We start from the raw sequence: 19,245 nt of genomic DNA, 5'->3' as shown, positions 1-19,245 counted from the left end.
TACCTGATTCACAAGGCACTGGTTGCATTCCTCATTGTGCAATGGGCATGCCACCAGCAATATGACTGACATCTCATTAATTAGTGCCAATTTGCAACTGCAACTTTTACAGTTATGTCGCTGCAAAACCACCAGTTTGAGTCATCACTGAATGTGATACTAAGGATCAAAGTATCTGCAGAGACAAAGAAACTGCAGATGTGCTGCAGTGACATGTGCTCTGACCACAAGTTGTGTTAATATACCACTGGGTAACTTTGTCCCTCCACCTGGAAAAATTAATGTGGGTACCCTCATACAAGGCATGGCTCTTATAAAGCTATAATGTTTTGAACTAAGGGTTTCAAACTGAACATTTAAAACCTGGATTATGTTAAATATGCCATCACACATGCTTCTTCTTATGGAAAACATTTGGAAGAGGTTTAGGAAGTAACTCTTCTCACTGTGAGAACTGTCTTTCCCACTTGATGACATGATGTCAGTAGTGTGAAATCCCATTTAAAGTTTGATTACAAAAAATTAATATGGTGTTAGAACATGAAGGTTAACGTAGAGTATACAGTTGTTTTTCCTGAGGTGTTTGTAGCATTCTAAATATGCATGTCTTCCTTACAAGCATAGTTCTTTATATGAGAATGGTAGATGGAAGAAGGAGTCTTGTTTTTAGTATTAGTTCAGGAATATAGGAATGGGCTCCATTTCCCATCAAGAATATCTGTCTTAGGTAATGGTGAAGGATGATAGAATAGCAGAGAAAATTTTACCATTTGGCTACATGAGAATTGTTTTTTGCATCCCTTAGGATAGGAACACACACACTCTCTCTCACACACACACACACACACACGCACACACACACATAATTTTTTAAAAATTAAAAATAGTGAAACTAAGTGATACCCACTTGCTAATTTCTTTTACCTTCTCCACCTAAATTCCAGGGAGATGAAAAGATTGTCATCTGAGAATAGTGTCCTCAGGAGTGGGTGGTCTTTCCTACAATCCTAACTTTTCCAGAATTGTTCCACTTCCTGCAAAGCAGGAGCCAAACGTAACCAGCGTTCTACTGTCACCGTTAACTCCTCTTAGCTTTTCCTTAAGTTTATCTTTTAACTTGGGTTTCCCAATTTAGCTTCAAAACCTGGTTTAACATCCTGGCTAACAAGAGATTAGTATTAATGGTTATGTGAAACTAGGCAGTGGTTAAGACCAACAAGGGAGGAAGTTGTGCAGAGGGAAGAAAGAAATAGAAGTTGTTGGGGAGGAGGGAGAGCACAGTCCCACAATCTGCTTTTTCTTCGTTAATGATGGATAACCAGTGCAGTCATATGGCTGCTTGTGCAGGAGCAAGTCAATATTACTTAGCCCCAGGTAAGTCCATATAGCAGAGATGGGAAACCTATGCCCCACCAGGTTTTTTTTTTGTTTTTTTGTTTTTGCATGTCAACCAGCATCAACTCTAGCAGCCATAGCCAAAAGGGAGGGATGTTAGTTGTTACAATCTAACCCCATCAGACGGGTCATGCATTCTCTGTTTATGTCATACGACTGACTCCCAAGTTGCCTCCCACTAGCAATACAAAATTCAGTTTTATGACCTCAAGGCCTCACAACAACGGATGTGAGATGCAACAAGCAAGACACTGCTGAGTGTGTTCTATTCTAAAGGTGGTAGAGGGAATCAGAATTCTGTGCTAGCTCTGCTGAGTGTCATGACCGTTATGCAAAAGCAGAAGATGGAAGGGACGACAGCCGAGTGGTTCAAAAAGAGGGCAGAACTGAGACTTTGAGAATGGTCCAGGAACCATCCCAATGTGTTAATATCAACTTTAATGGTAAAATTGTTTTTTTACTTATGACAGATCATTATCCACTTAAGTCATTAGTGCAAGGATCAGTTGTATAGAATTTCAACGAAGCAATGTTGCATCAACACCACTATTATGAGTTTTTAGCTCATTTAAATACATAAAAACACCTGCCAATAAGCATATGTGTCCTTTTTGAGTTGCTTGCCACTCTTCCAGCAGTGGTGTCCCACTGCTACATTGTACTTCTCTGGCTGAACCTTCCATTGGTTACCACATTAATCCCCTGGAAACTCTGGACATTTGGAACTGTGAAGATTCACAGCACGAATACTTGGGTTCTGATTATTAATATATATATAATATTATATAATGTATATATTCATGACAGATTCAAAGCTTTTCATTGCTCCCTGTTGGCAGCTGAAGACAGAGTGCTTAGATTTCAAATTAAGTGGTTTGAATGTGGAAGCATGCAAGTGTTTCTGCAATGTTTTATTGCCTGTTGGTGTTTTCTCCATGTCTCTTTAAAGTTTCAAACTGAGGCTGTGCATAAACATAATTGTCACTTTGTTCTAATATTTTGATGCCTTGTCTTCGTTAGGCTTCAAGTGGCAACTACTACTTCATTCCTTACATTGTAACACCCTGTGCTGATTATTTTTGCTGTGAAAGTGATGCCCAGCGGAGAGCCTCAGAGTACATACAACCAAACTGTGACAACATCCTGGGTCCCCTCTGTCTTCCATTGGTGGACAGGTTTATCAACCTCCTCAAGGACATCCATGTTACCTCATGGTAAAAATTTTTTTGCTCCCTTTCCTCTTCTTAGCTAAAGGGGGGAGGATGTATGTGTGTTTAAAGAAGCGCCAGGATCTCTAGTATAGTGGTCCCCAACCTTGGGCCTCCAGATGTTCTTGGACTACAGCTCCCAGAAGCCTTCACCACCATCTCTGCTGGCCAGGATTTCTGGGAGTTGAAGTCCAAGAACATCTGGAGGCCCAAGGTTGGGGACCACTGCTCTAGTAGTCTAATGTGCTGAAACCGGTCTTAATTTCACACAAGCTGTGTCTCAGGTAGCTGTTTTGGTAAAGTTGTCCTAGTGAATTATGGTTATTTTTCAAGGTATCAGTGAATAGCATCAGAGCTTTCAAATGAGGCATTGGGAGAAGATCGGGATATAAATAAGCTTAACATAAATTTCAAAGGCTGTGGTTGAAATAAGATGCCTTCAGACCAGTATTTTTCCATGTGGCTCATCTGTGTTATACTTGTAAAGCTGTAACTTTACCCTGCAGAAGTGAACTGTATTTTAACACCAATAACAATCTTGGCACTTCTCTTTTTTTCAGTAATGCAATAACCTCATTGCTGGTTGCAGTACATGTTTGCAGAGCTTGGAGAACTTACTTTTTGGGACTACAACTGGCTGGTGGGAGTTGTGATCCAAACAGTTAACTTTGCCAAGCTTAGTTTGCTGGTGGAGAAATGCTTGTCTGCTTACTAATTAAGGAAACAGAAAATGAATGCCAAATAAAAAAGAGATAATTACAAGTTATAATTTGACTGATGATGGCAAATTGTGGTTATATAACACTTTTAAGCTCATGCACTTTTTAATGTACTTTCTTCCTCTTAATATTTGTGATGTACTTCTTTTAGAACATTCTGGCTAGTTTAGCTGAAACCCAAAGATAACTCAGGTAGAAACTCATGAAATTCAAGATAAGCTTAATTCACACTGTTGAAACAGGTGATTTCCAGTTGATTCTAGATCACTTACTTAATCTGTTCTGTTTTCTTATTGAAACTAAAGGAACAAGGTAATTCTGACTAATTTATCACAAAAGTAAGCTTAAGTAACATGGGACTTGGTTGCCAATTACCACTCTTTTGAAGCTGGTCGTTACTTCGTTACTTCAAGAAAAGGAATCTGGGTAAATGTGGAAGGATGGGTCAAAAATACTGGCAAATTTGAATTTAAAGCTTTTTCTGCTAGTAACTAAGTCTTAAGAGAGATACGTTAACCTTTTAAAATAAGAGTGAAATATGTAAAAGCTGGAAAGTCAAATGATAATGTAATAGGGAAGAAACCGTGCCTGTCTAGGGACTGGATTTGGCCCTGAGGTCCCCAACTCTGGTTTATACCCTGCTTTTCAATTTTAATGAGCTTTGTTCACATCTTTTAAAATGCTTTTGTCAGTGATGAAATTTTAGACCCAAGATTGATGAAACATGAGTTAGACAGTAAATGAAGCCCTCAATTACTGTGTTGCTCAACACACTACCATTTCATGGCCAACAGACTGAAGGGTCTTCAGATGTTCAAGTGTTTGCCAAGCCTGGTCAGTTGGTTGATTGACAGACTGAGATAAGAAATACTCTGAGCATGTGCACTTTTTCATTTTAAACCTCTTCTAATCATATCCAGTTTGGTGTAGTGGATAGAGTGATGGACTAAGACTCTAGAGACCAGGATTTGAATCCCCACTTGGCCATGAAAACTGACTGGGATAGAGGAAGTAGTTAAAACACTCCTTAAATATCTCATTTAAATTGAAAGCCCTATTAGGGTTGCTCTAAGTCAGATCTGACTTGATAGCACGTAACAACAACTAATCATAACTTATAGACAGAAGGAATAAAATGGGCATTGCTTATGCTGCTTTCAGTTGACAACCTTCACTTGGGAATAAGAAACATTGTGTTGCCGGGAATAGTAATATGTTTTTGAAGTTTTGATTAAAGGGGGAAGAAGAAGATGGGAAAAGGAATGGATTCTGCATTGAGCAGTGTCAGCTCGGACATATCCATGCCACCTCATGGGCTGACAGTGGCCCTGTTTCTCTCACTCCCTGTTCTCTGCACAGTAATTTGCAAGAAGTGGATCTTAGCTGCAGAGATGATCCAGCCCTAGCTGCACCAATGTTTTTAAAAATCAACATGCATAGGAACTTTAGTTGTATGTAAATAAATGTAGAGGTAGATGAATGCTGATTGAAATAATTTCAGCTGGATCTGACCCTTTACTAATTCAGCAAGATGTACATTCTCTCTGTGCCTCCTATATCATACTGTGGTGCTCGCCCTTGTGGCCCCTGTTTTATTTCTTCCTCACAAAGGCTCACACTCCTTTCTCCTCTTCACGCTGCCACCAGATGTTATTTCTTTAACATCAGTTAAGTACTGGACACTTATGCTGCCAAACACAATCGGTTTATTGAACAGGGTGGGGTTAATATTCAGTTGGGAATTGCAGTATAAATCACAGGAAACTTATCACATATCTTAAACAAGGTCTGGTTCATTCAAATCACTCTTTTATCTCTCCCTATCTATCTCTGACCCTCCTGGTCCAGTTCCCAAGCCTCTAGTTCTCTAACCCTCAGTCCAGCCCTCCCTCTCTTCTTCTTCCCGACCTATCAAACTCCTCTCTGGCCCCGCCTTCTGGTCTCTCTATTGGCTGTCCCATCAAGGTTCCGCAGTGACGGACAGGTGGTGTTTGGGCTATCTGCTACACATACATACATGAAACATAAAAAATGGGGATAAGATTATAATCATTAGCCAATCCCCTACATCCATGCACTCTGTGAAATGTATAAAAAATGATTTTCTTGCATATACTTGTGATGCTGAGGCGCCCTGCTAATGACCAGGACTCTGTACAGGAAGTGGAAGTCAGGTCGGGATGTCTAGGAACACTCTGAACTTGTCTTCCACCCCATTTATTAATTAAATAATGTTATATAATATAAATGTTTAATATTTTGATGAGTGTATTTAATTAGTTCTACCAGGGGGGAAATTACATAACACTTGTTTTCCATCTGTCCTTCATTCCTCAGTACATATTTTAAGGAGACTTTGTTAAATGACATTAGAAAAGCTAGAGAGAAATACCAAGGAGAAGAACTGGCAAAGGAGCTGACCAGGATTAAACTTCGTATGGATAATACTGAAGTCCTAACTTCTGACATTGTAATCAATTTACTTCTGTCATATCGTGATATCCAGGTATGTTACTTTTACTGTAACATGCAAAATAGTCTGTTCCCAATGTTATTCTGTTAAGAGTTTTGGCTGTGACAATTTTAAGTTCAGAACCAAGGCCTTATTTACAGTAATTTGCTACCAATTTCCCCCCTACAATCTTAATCGTTACAGGTTGAGAAAATGAATTGTATAATTGCTTGTTATCTGGCTCTGCAGTCTTTTATTGGATATGTTTCTTTTATTTAAAGTCCTTCTGCTTATAATTATACATAATCCAAGAGATTATATGTAAAGTTGCTTTTAAAGTTTTACTGTGCCCTTCAACAATAGATTGACAGGAGTGGCTAACACAGGTAAGGACAGGTCCCGTGCAAGATTACGTTGGTTTTTAATTCCTGCTCCCAACAGGGTTGTGTTCATTCTTTGTAGGTATTTTTTGCAGTGTATTTTCCCAGCAAGTCTTGTTCTGAGATGAAAAAACTGTCCAAGAGAAAGGCTTTTTATACCAATGCTGCGTCAAGAATGTCTGCTATAGAATTCTGGCCATTCTAATTTAGTTTACTAGAGAAGAAATTCCATGCACAAAGAATTTAGAAAAAGGACACATTTTGAAGAAGTTGTCATGGATGAGGCAGAGGATCCTTGTACTTATCTTATGAGGTGGCCAAGAAATGTATGGGTACATTTTGGGTTTAAGTGCACAACCATCTCTGAGGCAGTTGAAAACCCCTTATTCCATCCTAGCTCCCCACAGTTTAGTTAAAGCCAAGGAGAAAATGTTATGAGGTGAATGAATGAATGCACAAGCAAGCTGTCTCTTGCCACATGGCTTTTTTTTTAAATAACAAGAAATGTAGGAAGCTGCAACTGATTAAGAGATGTGTAATAGAAAGGGTGAAAAAAAAAACCCAAATTCAGTATGCTTTGCCATCTTTCTGCACTCCACTAAGCTAAAAATACCACCAAAAGTAATTCTAAATGGTCCTCAGAATGAGACAGAGAAGTGAAAGCCTCTTTCTTGGGGAAAGGAAAACATCTGAGAAATTGAGAACATATTGTAGTTTAACAGTAGTTTCACCATTTCTCCAGAGCTGGACACAATGCTGCCATGTTTTGTAAGTGCAAAAGGGCTTTAGAGAGAAAGAGCTGAATTATAAAACATCTTCAGTAGAGAGAAAAAGTATATCTAGGGACTCTTCAAAATTTAACATTTGGGACAACCTCTTGTAGATGCGGAGCCATGAAGAATAATGATAAGGGCTCAGCCAGAGTTTCTCAGAAGACATTTTTGTCTTCACTAGGTGAACTCTTGGGGAAAGACAATGGTGAATAAGGTGCCAAAACATTAGCTATTGTTGATGACTGCAATGACTATCCAAAAAACCTTGTGGGGGAGGGGGTTTGAGGAGAACAAAGCTGTGCTATAAACATTGATAATGGTTGTCCCCATTTCTGAGAAACTGTTACAGAATTAGTTCTTTTTATGGAAAAAAATAACTGAAAGGTCCCCTTCATTTTTCTGCCTACAAATAGGCACTTTTAGCATTTCCACTGAAAATACTTTTGTGCACTGCCTTAATATATGCCAGTCTTGAGAGTGATTGTTATGGTTACTTTTAATGAAGTAGGAAGGTAAAAATCATTTTTGGGCTGAATTTTGCTTGGTAGTGTTTTGTTTGTTTGTTTTTGGTCACTAGGACTATGATGCTATGGTGAAGCTGGTGGAGACACTGGAAATGCTCCCTACATGTGATTTGGCAGATCAGCACAATATCAAATTTCACTATGCATTTGCCCTGAATCGGTAAGATGAAACCCTTGTGTGTGTGCATTTATGGTAAACAGAGATAGAGAATTATTTATCATTGCAAAGGCATCTACAATTTAAAGTTCTGACTGCAAGCACGGATATATTTATTATATGAAGCAGATTCTTATCTCTTTATCAAACCCATTTCCTTTGCATCTAAATCAAGGATGGACAAGCTGTGGACCATAAGATTGCCATCCCATTGACTCTTGCTAGCATAGCCAATAGAGTGGAATATGATCCAATGTCAGGAGGTTGCATTTTGCCCACATAGTGTAAGACCTTTTTAGGCCAAGTGAATTATAGCACCAGCAGAGAATTTTGAGCACCTCAGCCAACAGCGATTCTTCAAAATGGCCACACCAAACAACTGTGTAGAGCAGAAACAGTATAATTTACTCGAAACTCATGAATGAGAGGCAATCTGTTTTCTTTGCTGAGCAGCAGAAAAATATCCATTAATACTGGGTTACATATGTTTGTTTGTTTGTGTACATACATATGTTTGTAAATATCGAATTTCTACCCTGTATTAAGGAGATTTTGGAGAAGGTTACATACAATAAACAACAAGCAATTTAAAAACATACAATAATGAAATTCCACAAAGTAATCAGATCTTGAGCATTGGTTATCAAAAAAACTTTGATAAAAAGTTATGTTTTAGTTTGACATCAAAATGAGGGCAGAATTCATACCACTTTATCAAAATAGCAGCAGGTCAGTCTGCATGATATCACAATGAACACTGTAAGAAATAATATTAAAAGCAATTAACCATCTAACAATATTAACAACCATGGCAAAACAAAACTTTTAAAAAGCACATCCTTGCATTCAGAATTCTTAAAAATCCCACTTGCCCAGATCAATTTAAAACCTGCCTAAAAAGAAAGTCTTTGCTTGTTACAGGAAGGACAAGAGGCTTCCTGGTGAAGTGCATTTCCAAACATCAAGGGATTGCTACAGTTCCATTGTGTGTTTTCCCCCATGCTGTTTCCTGTCTGCTACTGAATACAATTGAGAAGTGCACCAGTCAGACACACTCATGAACTGTTATGGGGACCTCCCCAGAAGTGGGAAGGTTTGCGGTGTGTTCTAAACATGCAAAGTGCAGAGGTTTAAGCTCTGTAACCCCAAACACTGAGATAGAGGGATGATTAAATGGAATTGAGAAGAGAGATGTTTGCACATATTTGTATATACATGTGCACAACATTTTCTCTAATTTTCAGCTCCACTGGGCAGGGTCCTGCCCCTCACGCACACCTCCACCCCACTGCAGGATTACATCAGGACTGGTACTAAAGGGGCTGAAAACAATTGCTGTAGGTGCGTGGAGGAGAAGGAGCCCTGCACAGAGGAAACCTTGCCTGTGATGTATTGTCCTGCTGTAGCTTGGAAACTTTATAACTGTATATCCCATATCATTTCAAAGACAGTTCCTGAATAATGGATTGCTTATGCAGACAAAACAGGCTCAAGCTCCAAGTGCTTTCTTAATCAATATGTTGCAGTAAAACAACCACTGATTTCATCTAGTATGGCGATTCTGTGTTATTGAGCAATAGTTATGAAAAACAGATTTTTTTTGTAGAATAATGATGTTCATTAGTAGGAGATAGGCAGAATTTTACACTGTAGTATATTCCTAGTTCATTCAAGAATATATATTCCTTGCCTTCTGTGTCTCTTCAGTGCAATTGAAATTGATTACTTGTCTCTTAAAAGTGTAACAGGTATTTTATAGGAGCAAAAAGTAAGAAATGGAAAGGTCTACATTGTTTCTGTTTCGGAATGCTTCTAGCATTATGTTACCTAATTCTCTTGTATCTTTCTTTTGTGACTTATTTTGTGGACCTGATCTGAGGCAGAAAAAGCAGCCTAAAATTCCTGTATGAATAAATAAAACCATGCTTATTTTTAAAACAATCGTAGTAGCAACAGCTCATTTGAGAAACGAGGGTAGCTGAATGAAGAGATGAGGCAAAGTTTACTTGTGGTTGTAACTCATGCCTATTTAGGTTTGAATTTGGATTCTTACATGATTATTAATTTATTTATTATGGATTTATTTGTGATGGTGAAGCATAAAGCTGTTGAGAAGAGTGATGTGTGGGACCCATAGCACAGAGAGCCTGATATTTAGTGGCGCTTAGACCACAATTGAGCAGAGAGCAGAGAATAATACCAGTGACATTTGTCATCTTCATTCTGGGACAATGTAATTTTCTCTTTATAATTCCAATGCTCACATGCAGTGGAATGCAGAGGATTTAATCCCATCTTCTTGTTTGATGAAGCAAGGTGCTTCACACATAACCAATGTGTAAGGGAGAAGAGAAAGAAAGCTGTGGGAAGTGGCCCCAATACCCCAAATATTGTCTCCAACCCGGTGCCCTCCAGATGTGTTGGTCATTATAAGTGGTATCTGCATTGCTTTCCCCCCAAGGATTATGTTTCTTGCTTTTGCAAGTCCCCAAAACAGCACAAACTGTTGCCATCACCCAAGCCCAGCATTGTTCATTGTAGCAGTGGGAAATGACATTCCACATGAAAGGTGTCAACCATTCATAGAAAAATCTGTCAAGCAGTTTTCTGTTTCTATTGAATGAGTGTTTCGTCAAGGTGAACAGAGGTTCTTTTGGAATCTTGTAACAATTCAAAACATCAGTGAAGGAAAAGACACAAAACTTCATTAAAGAGAAGAGACAGTAAAAAAAAAAAAAAGCATAAGCAGTAAAACAGTAAAATAAAGAGAAACCTCGCTGTCCCTTCTGCCTGTCAGAAGCCCCTGGCAGGTGGCAGCTTGGTGATGTGGTGATAACTGAACAAATTGATGGAGGAAAAAGAAACCAGCTGTTGCACAGCCCCTCTCCAGAGTGTGGTCCAGTCTGAAGCTCAGCAATGGCCAAAGTTCCCCTAGCCCTTCTGTACCTTTTCGGGCCGTGCTCAGAAAGCATCTTCCTAATGAACATTTACTAATCATCTTAAGCATTAGCATTTACAATATTTTAAGCACTGGGCACAGAGAGGAATGTTTCTGCTTCCCACACCGGACCTCCTCAGCGTTCTTCTTTGTGGGCACTACCAAGGGACATTTCAGCAGTTTCCTCAGAGAACTGGCCTCTGATAAGTTTTATTCCACTCCTTGAGACAGTCATAATAAATAATCAGGGAAAGTGAGTAATTGTGATCTTTATAGTCATTAAACTTTAAGTTTTTAAGGGGATTCAATGTTGTGAATGGCTAGTATTAACAATAGTCATTCTAAGTGTTGTCTATGTTTAGTTTTCCCTTGACCTCAGTCTCAGCAAATAGCGTGTGTTCTTATTTTAAATACTGATTACTTTGAATGGTTTTGTCCTACTACCTGTAGGCTCAGCTGTTCTGTATTTTCATTACTGTGCAATCTAAAACTGAGGTCATGTTTCTAAATGATAACTTGCATAGTAAACTGTTGGTGACAGCTGTTTCAAAGCTGAAGTCATAAACTAAATATTGTCCAGAGATTAGCTTGATGAAAAGATAACCAGAGCCACTTGCCAGGACTATCAACATGCAAGCTTTAACTCAACACCATGGGGAGACTTTCAGCTGCTAAACATTTCTAGGAACAAAAAGTGTTGAGTAATAAGACAATACAGGCTATAGTGACAAAAATATATATATATATTTAAAATCACAGAGTGACAGCTCATGTCACATCTGTGCTAGTCTCCTTCATTTTGCAATAAAGTAGTTATAGCCAAACACCTTTCCATATTGGCTTTAATGTTTAATGTTTTCTGCCATGTTCTTTTAATAATATTTTGCCCATTTTATCACCCTCATTGCCTCTTTATTTCTGTACCACTGCAAGCCTATCTGAGTGTTACGATATAAAAGGAAGACATAGCAAAGGCAAACCATTTTGTTGATTTGAGGCTGGTAGTGCAGGTATTATTGGGGTCCAAATGAAAAGGCAAATAAGAATATCTATTTCAGCAATTTTTTTCAGGGGAAAATTGTAAATCAAGTTAATACCAAATAGTATACCTGTAATGCTTCAGGTTATCATTGTAGTGCACAGAGTATTGTCTGTTGGCAGTGTGTGTCTTTCCCAAGGAAGAAACAGCCCCAAGGGAGAGGAAAAATTAAGAACGAGCACTCTTCCCTTGTAAATCCTGCACCTTGTTGTGTGAAGTGAAGCTTGCACTTTGAGAACATGGAGTATGCAGATGTTTACAACATACGGTTTGAAGTGCAATATTTATAACATCTAAAAAGAATATTGACCAGTTACATTTCACATTCGCCGTCCAACAGACTATCAGCTGTTGGGTAAGAAAGCAACAAAGCTGAATGCACTCCTCTTTCCACATGACTGCGTTCATAGAAGGCTTCCTGGCTTGTTAAACCAGTTTACCATCCCTTCTTCACCAAGAAACTGGTTTAGGTGTAGTGTGTAGAAACACAATTGTGAACCAGGATCAAACTGGCTCAAGCATGATCATGATTTGTCTGGAATTACTTTTAGTACACTACAAGAAAGAACAGTTATTAGGTATCTGCTAAATAGAGTTCATCAACAAGGATATGGCCCAAGGACCTGGATACAGTTTTGACTGGATCTAAATTTATTGCTCCTTTCTTTGTTCTGATCCCGCCTAGAGTGGTCTGAACTGACCAGATAGGCGGGATATAAATTAAATAAATAAATAAATAAATAAATAAATAAATAAATAAATAAATAAATAAATAAATAAATAAATAAATAAATAAATAAATAAATAAAATAAAATAAACATTTTATACAATCTGATCAAACATCTAGGAAAGGCAAAAAGCAGACCTTTTCTTATTTGGTATATTATCCAATATGGGGTAATGATGGACTAGGACTCACAAGATCTGTGTTCAAATCCCAACTCAAGCAATGAAAACTCACTGGGGAGAGTGGCACCATAGAACTACTTCTTAAACATCTCACTTACTTTGAAACTCTTGATAGGGTTTCTATAAGTTGGTTCTGACTTGACATCACATAACACAATAGTGTGTCAATTTACCTTCTGAGGTACTACTTGATCTGCTTAGTTATCAAAATTAACTTTTCACTGATTGTTTTTAAATATTTCAACTGAAACTTAAGATAAGAAATGCATAAATAATATGGTTATATTTCATGAATTAACATTGCATGAAAAATATATAGAACTAGGTGGTTGGATAGCTCAGTAGCTTAAGTGTTTGGCTGCAGAGCTAGAGGCTGGGAGTTAGATCCTCACTGTGCCTCTTCTGGGTAGAGCCAGCCTTTTGGCCTTGGGCAAGCCGCACAGTCCTAGGGTGACCCCAGAATGGACCACTTCTGAGTACCCTCTACCTAGAAAACCCTGAAAAGGATCACCATAAGTCAGAACTGACTTGACAAGACACAATTATTAGCAATATCTTGCAGAACTTACTTTTGTATTTTTGTTTAGAATTTTTTGGTTTGCACTGTGAGGTACACAAAATATATATATTGTGCTGTACCTCAAGCAACAAATGTGTTAACTGTTGATTGCATTTTCAAAAAGCCCTAATTCCTTTAACTCCAAGAAACTCCATAAAGTGTATGCAATTACATTATTGAATATTAGAGTTTAATATTGATCCAATGATATGTACACAGTAGTCATTCCATTAGTAGATATCCTGATGTAGGGCATGGTGAATTCCATATAAATAATTAAATGTTATATGCAGTTACCAGACATCTGAATACTGTAATGCTTATGGTCTGTCTAGTTGCACCTCTTCAGGGCAATTACTTTTGCACCTTAATATGCATAGGAAAATGTTTTACACCGTCATGCAGTAGTTATTCTGTTAGTTTTTAATTTCCTCTTTGTAGGGATAGTGGAAAACTATCAGAAATGTTTTCTTGTTACTGACTATTGTTACGTCCTTTGTACACCTGTTTTAATATACAAACATCTTAAAGCAAAGCAAAAGCAAGCAAAGCATGCTGCTTATATACTGCCCCATAGCACTTCAAGCACTGTCTGGGCGGTTTACAATTTAATTATGCAGGCTACACATTGCCCCCCCCCCCCAGCAAGCTGGGTACTCATTTTACCGACCTCGGAAGGATAGAAAGCTGAGTCTGGAAGGATAGAAGGCTGAGTCAACCTTGAGCCGCTATCTAGGATTGAACCCCAGGTCGTGAGCACAGTTTTGGCTGTAGTACAGCAGTTTAACCACTGTGCCACGAGGCTCTTAACTGGATACCTTGGTATCAGGAGTTCATCAGCAAACCGCCCAGAGTAGACCTTTGGTTTAGATGGGTGGGATAGAAATCAATCAATCAAACAAACAAACAAACGAACGAACAAATAAATAAATAAATAAATAAAATCTAAATGAATGAATGAATGAATGAATGAATGAATGAATGAATGAATGAAATCTGCTAACTAGTTTTAACTGCATTGAAGATTAGCAGGATGTTTTGAAATAGCTTTTAAGCGGCAAAGCAGTGTTTGATTTTCTGGTTTGACTGATTTGTTGTAAATAACAAGAGTGGTTTTTGCATTTATTTAGCCTTCAGTTGCCTTTACTTTGGTTCAGTTAGGGATTCTGAAGTAATATAGTTAATCAAAATTTAAAATACATTGGCATCTTTAGTGTAGGGGTCTATGTTGCCATTGTTCATGGTTAATGCAGATATAATCTCTCATATTGATCAAAATCTACATAATTCCCAAAATCATAGAAGACAGTAAAATCTAGGTTTTAGGTGAATGAGACAGCCTCCATTGCAATTGGTTATAGATTTTACTAAAACATCTTTGCACAAATCTTTCCATGAAAAATGGTCTGCTATAGAACATTTGCTAAAAGATTGCAGTTTTGCTAATTGTTTTTCTGTGAATAAATATATTTCATTGCAATTCAAGTTGTATATTTGCTTCTGGGAAATGCTTACCAAACTTCAAAGGCTTCTTAATAAACAATCTAGCTTTCAAGGTAATGAAAGGCTTCTTAATAAAAAGGCTTCTTAATAAACAATCTAGCTTTCAAGGTAATGTGAGACAAATCACGTACAACTATATATGTATGAATAATTTTGCTTTGTGGTGGCTTCCTAATTACATGTTCTCCAAAATGACAGAGATTTTGTATGCAATATGCATCAGATTCTGTAGAATTCTGCTAGGAGACAGATACAGTATCAATTTCTATGTAGCTATTTATTAATGTATGTATAGTTTGCAAGTTTAACATAATTCATATGTATGCCTACTGAATATTAACATAAATGTTAGGTGTGATGGATAACTTGCTAAATAGTTCAGTGAGTTGGACCACCTGGAGCTAGGAATAATTCCCCACTTTGTCCTGTATAGAAGAAGAGTCAGCTTGTGTGGTGTGGGCAAATCCAGAAGAAGGGAATAATAAGCTACTACTGAACTTTAAACTAGAAAAAAGTGGATCCCAACAAGTCAAAATTGACTTGGTGGCATATAATAATTATTATTACACTGGAAAGATATGGTTCTTTGTCCAAGCTTATGATCATCCTTTTCCACTTGAATTCCAGACGGAACAATACAGGTGATCGGGGGAAAGCCCTACAAGTGATGCTGCAGGTCCTGCAAACATGTGATCATCCAGCGCCAGACATGTTCTGCCTGTGTGGGAGGATCTACAAAGATATATTCCTTGATTCAGACTGTAAAGACACGAGTAGCCGAGACAGAGCCATTGAATGGTGAGAAAAGCAGTGGTTTCCATCGAACTGCAAAAAGGCAAAGTGTTCCAGATTTAAGTTCCAAGTTGTTTGCCAACCAGTTCTCCTGTTGGACGGGAGCAGAACACCTCATAAAAAGAGATAAAAAGAAGCCACAGATATCTGCCAAACTTTATTATTTATGTATTAGTTATGCATTACTTTCATTTCTTATACTTTTATACTCAGCTTTCCAAAAAGCTGAATACGGCTCTCCTCCTCACTTTGACCTCACAGCAGCCCTGTGATGTAGGTCAGGTTGGGAGAAAGTAACTGCCCTGTTGTCCCTCAGGGCTAGTCCACCAGATTTAATAATAAAATAATAATCCTAGAACTGCAGAGCTGGAAAGGGACCCTCTGGATCATCGAATCTGGCCCCTGTCAAGGAGGCCCAGTGGGGAATTGAACTGCCAACCTCTGGCTCCACAGGCACATGTCCAGACCACTGAGCTATCCAGTCCTAGGTGTCTCCAATCCTAGTCCCACAACTCTGGATGTTGACTCAGATATTGGCTGAGTCTATTGAGCTTTGTTACCAGGATAAAGTATGTTTAAGATAGTGGTACTTTTACATGGAATCTTTCTGTTGTGAGCATCCGTTATGGAAGCATTATTTGTATTTCACTTGAAATAAAAAATTGAAGTAAAAAGTTAAAAATAAGTGAAAGGAAGCTCCTACTGATCACAAATGTTGCTTCGATATTTCATGATCTATCTTTGGACACACACTTTCAAACAGTATTATACAGATTTACAGGCTTTAAAAATGATAATAGCTGCTCTTCAGTCCTATATGTTCACTGATTAAAGTCTTGTTTCCCTGCCTTTCCAAGAAACCAAGCAAACAAACAGACCAATTCAGATTCAATAGTATGGGCTGTGAGCGTATTTTCTTAATTTGGAACTGAGAACTTGACATACTTTATCTTTGAAATGTGTTCTCTATTTTATTAAAATCTTGTCTCTGCAGGTACCGTAAAGGGTTTGAGCTCCAATCAACTCTCTATTCTGGAATTAACCTTGCAGTCTTCTTGATAGTTGCAGGGCAGCAGTTTGACTCCTCCATGGAATTAAGGAAAATAGGTGAACAACAACCTAAGAATATTGCTTCAGCAGTGTTGTTGTTAATTCTCTGTAACAACAATGGGGTTATTAATTCAGGGCCAGGATCCAAGGGTGACATTCCATGCCAGAGTTCCCTTTTGTAGAAAAACTCTTTCTGCTCATGGAACTAAACCTTTGGATCTACTCCTCAGCATGAATGGGCCTGGAATGCCATATTTAAAGCATGTCAGAACAAGTTGCATTTTATGGTAATTTCTAGTATTATATACAACACTTTCTAATATTTTTTCTGCAGTTCAGGTTCTGTATGATTAGTGCCTTTGAATTTGCATCTGAAGAAGGGGCTTGTGCTTATGCCAAATGAAATATGTTGGTCATTAAGGTGCCACAAGACTGTCTGTTGGTTTTGCTGCAGCAGAGTACAAAATAAGATTGCAATCTAAACTGAAAGCTTTGCTGGCTGTAATGCATTTGGAATGGGCAGTAATGTTTTCTGCCAGTATATTCCTTGTGTTGGCAAAACTGCAAGCATAGCTGTTTTGCTAGCCTATATCAGCCAGCGGTAGAGCGGAGGGAGGGAGGGAGGGAGGAAGGAAGGAAGGAAGGAAGGAAGGAAGGAAGGAAGGAAGGAAGGAAGGGGTGGAACAGATGAGGGACTGAGTTACACCATATGCAAATCCCTCTCAGCCCAGGGACATGGCTACTGTGCCACCAAAAAGTTATACCAGGGTCAAGGAAGTCCTTACATTTTTAGGAAGGGTTTGGTTCAACACAGCCTGAGCTGCCTTACTATTAGCTCAGTTGTCTCTTAGCAAACTCTAATAGGGCTTTCAAAGTAAGTGAGATATTACGGAGTGGTTTGACCAGTTCCACACCCCTGGTGAGCTTCCATAGCTGCACAGGGGTTTGAACCCTGTTCTCCAGAGTCCTAGTCTGTCACTCTATCCACTACACCGCACTTGGAATCTCCTAATATAGTTACCCCTATATTAGATCGCATTTGAATGTTACCATAGTTTCCTCTCAAAAGGTGTAAATGGAGTAAGACTCTCATCTGTCACATGTTTTTCCAATAATAATTTAATTGCAGATAAAAAGCCAATGTCTAAATTTCATATAAAATTTGTCTCTGCCTAATACTTTTTAATATGTAACCCATAATTCAATTCCATACCTGTAGACAGAGGTGTGGGTATGTGTGCATTTAGGTGTAACAGAATCCTTTTTATGCAAATTTGTCAAGGTGTACGATTAAACAGTTTATTGGGAAGAAAAGGGAGTCTGGAAAAAATGAACAATTACTGGGATGTCGGGCAATTCTTCAGCGTCAGCATGTTGGCCAGCGACACCGGGAAAGCTGTGCAAGCAGCAGAGAGGCTGTTTAAACTGAAACCTCCCATTTGGTAGGTAACATCTGTCATAAGATTAAATCTGTAAGTTCTCCAAAGCTGAGGACATGATTTTTTTAAAAAATTACATAATGACAATATTCGCCTTCTTAGGAAAATATGCAAGCAACATATGTTCTGTTTTCTACACAATAAAGGTGTTTTCAATGCTGAATGCTGTTTAAGATGGCACTACCTCTCCTATTCTTTAGTCTAATATTTTGTGCTGAAATCATATTGACTATAATATTTAAAGGTGGGTATATGGACTATACATCCAGAGGACCAACTCAGTAGTTCTTAATTAATGAATTCATATGCCATCATATTAATTCCAATTTATGGCAACCCTCCCAGGGGCTTTTTACATATAAGGCAGTCAGGGGTGCTTTACCAACACCACCTTCTGGGGCCCTCTTGGACTGGGCAGCTGGCTGGGCACTCCAACCCACTTAGCTATACCAGCTCTTGAGTTTCCTACTTATCCTTTAAAGCAACTGAGGCAGAGTGGGGATTTTTCATGTATTTGTATAGATGTCTCTATATGAGATATCAGCTTTCTTCTGTCCATTCAGCCATGGGATGGAAATGGCCATCCTTGGTGAAACTCTTAATTCTACATAACTATTTGAAGTGTAAAAATCTGTTGGAGTGTGATGATGACCTCTCTTCCTAAATGTGATTCTCTTTAACTGCCTTAGCATGCCATCATTTTATGTAACAGTTTTGCAAAAAAAATTTAAAAAATCAACCAGGTAATTTTTGTATGGCATAAAGTAGCAATTTAATTTTGGAGTGCAGATTAGGAGTAAATAGCTTCACAAGAATTCATCCCAAGAATCTACAATTATTTTCACAAAATGAACATAGAAATGCAATGTAGACCCAGCTATGTATTTTGTCTCTTTATGGAAATCACTCATATGCCAGCCAAACTACCGGTAAATTGTAAGCTTAAATCATTAGGAAACTTTTGCTTCAGTTAGTAGGGGCAGCTGGATTGAATAGCTATCTTATGTTAAAAAGGAAAAATAGTCTTTGCAATCTTGGTTTTCTAGTCCATCTATTTTCAGTGGCAGACTTATGGTAAACCTTGAAAAGCTTGTTTCATTCTTAAGGTAAAGAAAATAATTACAGTATTGGGTTTAAAAAAATTAATTGTATATATGCATATGTTTTCAGGTATTTGAAATCCTTAGTACAGAACCTGATGCTAATTCAGCGTTTCAAGAAACACACTGCAGAACACTCTCCTAGACAAGAGAGATTGAACTTCTGGTTAGATATCATTTTTGAGGCAACCAAAGAAACAATGAATGGCCTGCGATTCCCAGTAAGACTCTTTAACTCACAAGCTGATGTAGAATGTGTTTGATTGACCAAAGGCTGCAATTCTGTATATACATACCTAGGAGTCAA

General features: G+C 38.2%; 1 protein-coding gene across 4 annotated transcripts in view; it reads left to right on the top strand.

Annotated features, from left to right (window-relative positions):
- MAP3K15 (mitogen-activated protein kinase kinase kinase 15) overlaps positions 1-19,245 on the top strand; it is an 84,731-nt gene that overhangs the window by 31,131 nt on the left and 34,355 nt on the right. For all 4 annotated transcript variants that reach the window (XM_072994315.2, XM_020789177.3, XM_072994316.2 and 1 more), the window contains 7 exons: positions 2,416-2,609; positions 5,660-5,828; positions 7,505-7,611; positions 15,185-15,355; positions 16,344-16,456; positions 17,682-17,841; positions 19,009-19,159. In XM_072994315.2, coding sequence (XP_072850416.2) covers positions 2,416-2,609; positions 5,660-5,828; positions 7,505-7,611; positions 15,185-15,355; positions 16,344-16,456; positions 17,682-17,841; positions 19,009-19,159 — 1,065 coding nt within the window. The remainder of the gene's footprint in view (positions 1-2,415; positions 2,610-5,659; positions 5,829-7,504; positions 7,612-15,184; positions 15,356-16,343; positions 16,457-17,681; positions 17,842-19,008; positions 19,160-19,245) is intronic.

Source organism: Pogona vitticeps, chromosome 3 (genome assembly GCF_051106095.1).
Source record: "Pogona vitticeps strain Pit_001003342236 chromosome 3, PviZW2.1, whole genome shotgun sequence".
Classification (NCBI taxonomy): domain Eukaryota; kingdom Metazoa; phylum Chordata; class Lepidosauria; order Squamata; family Agamidae; genus Pogona; species Pogona vitticeps.
The sequence above is the reverse complement of the archived record's forward strand: the minus strand, read 5'-3'. Positions and strand labels throughout refer to the sequence as shown.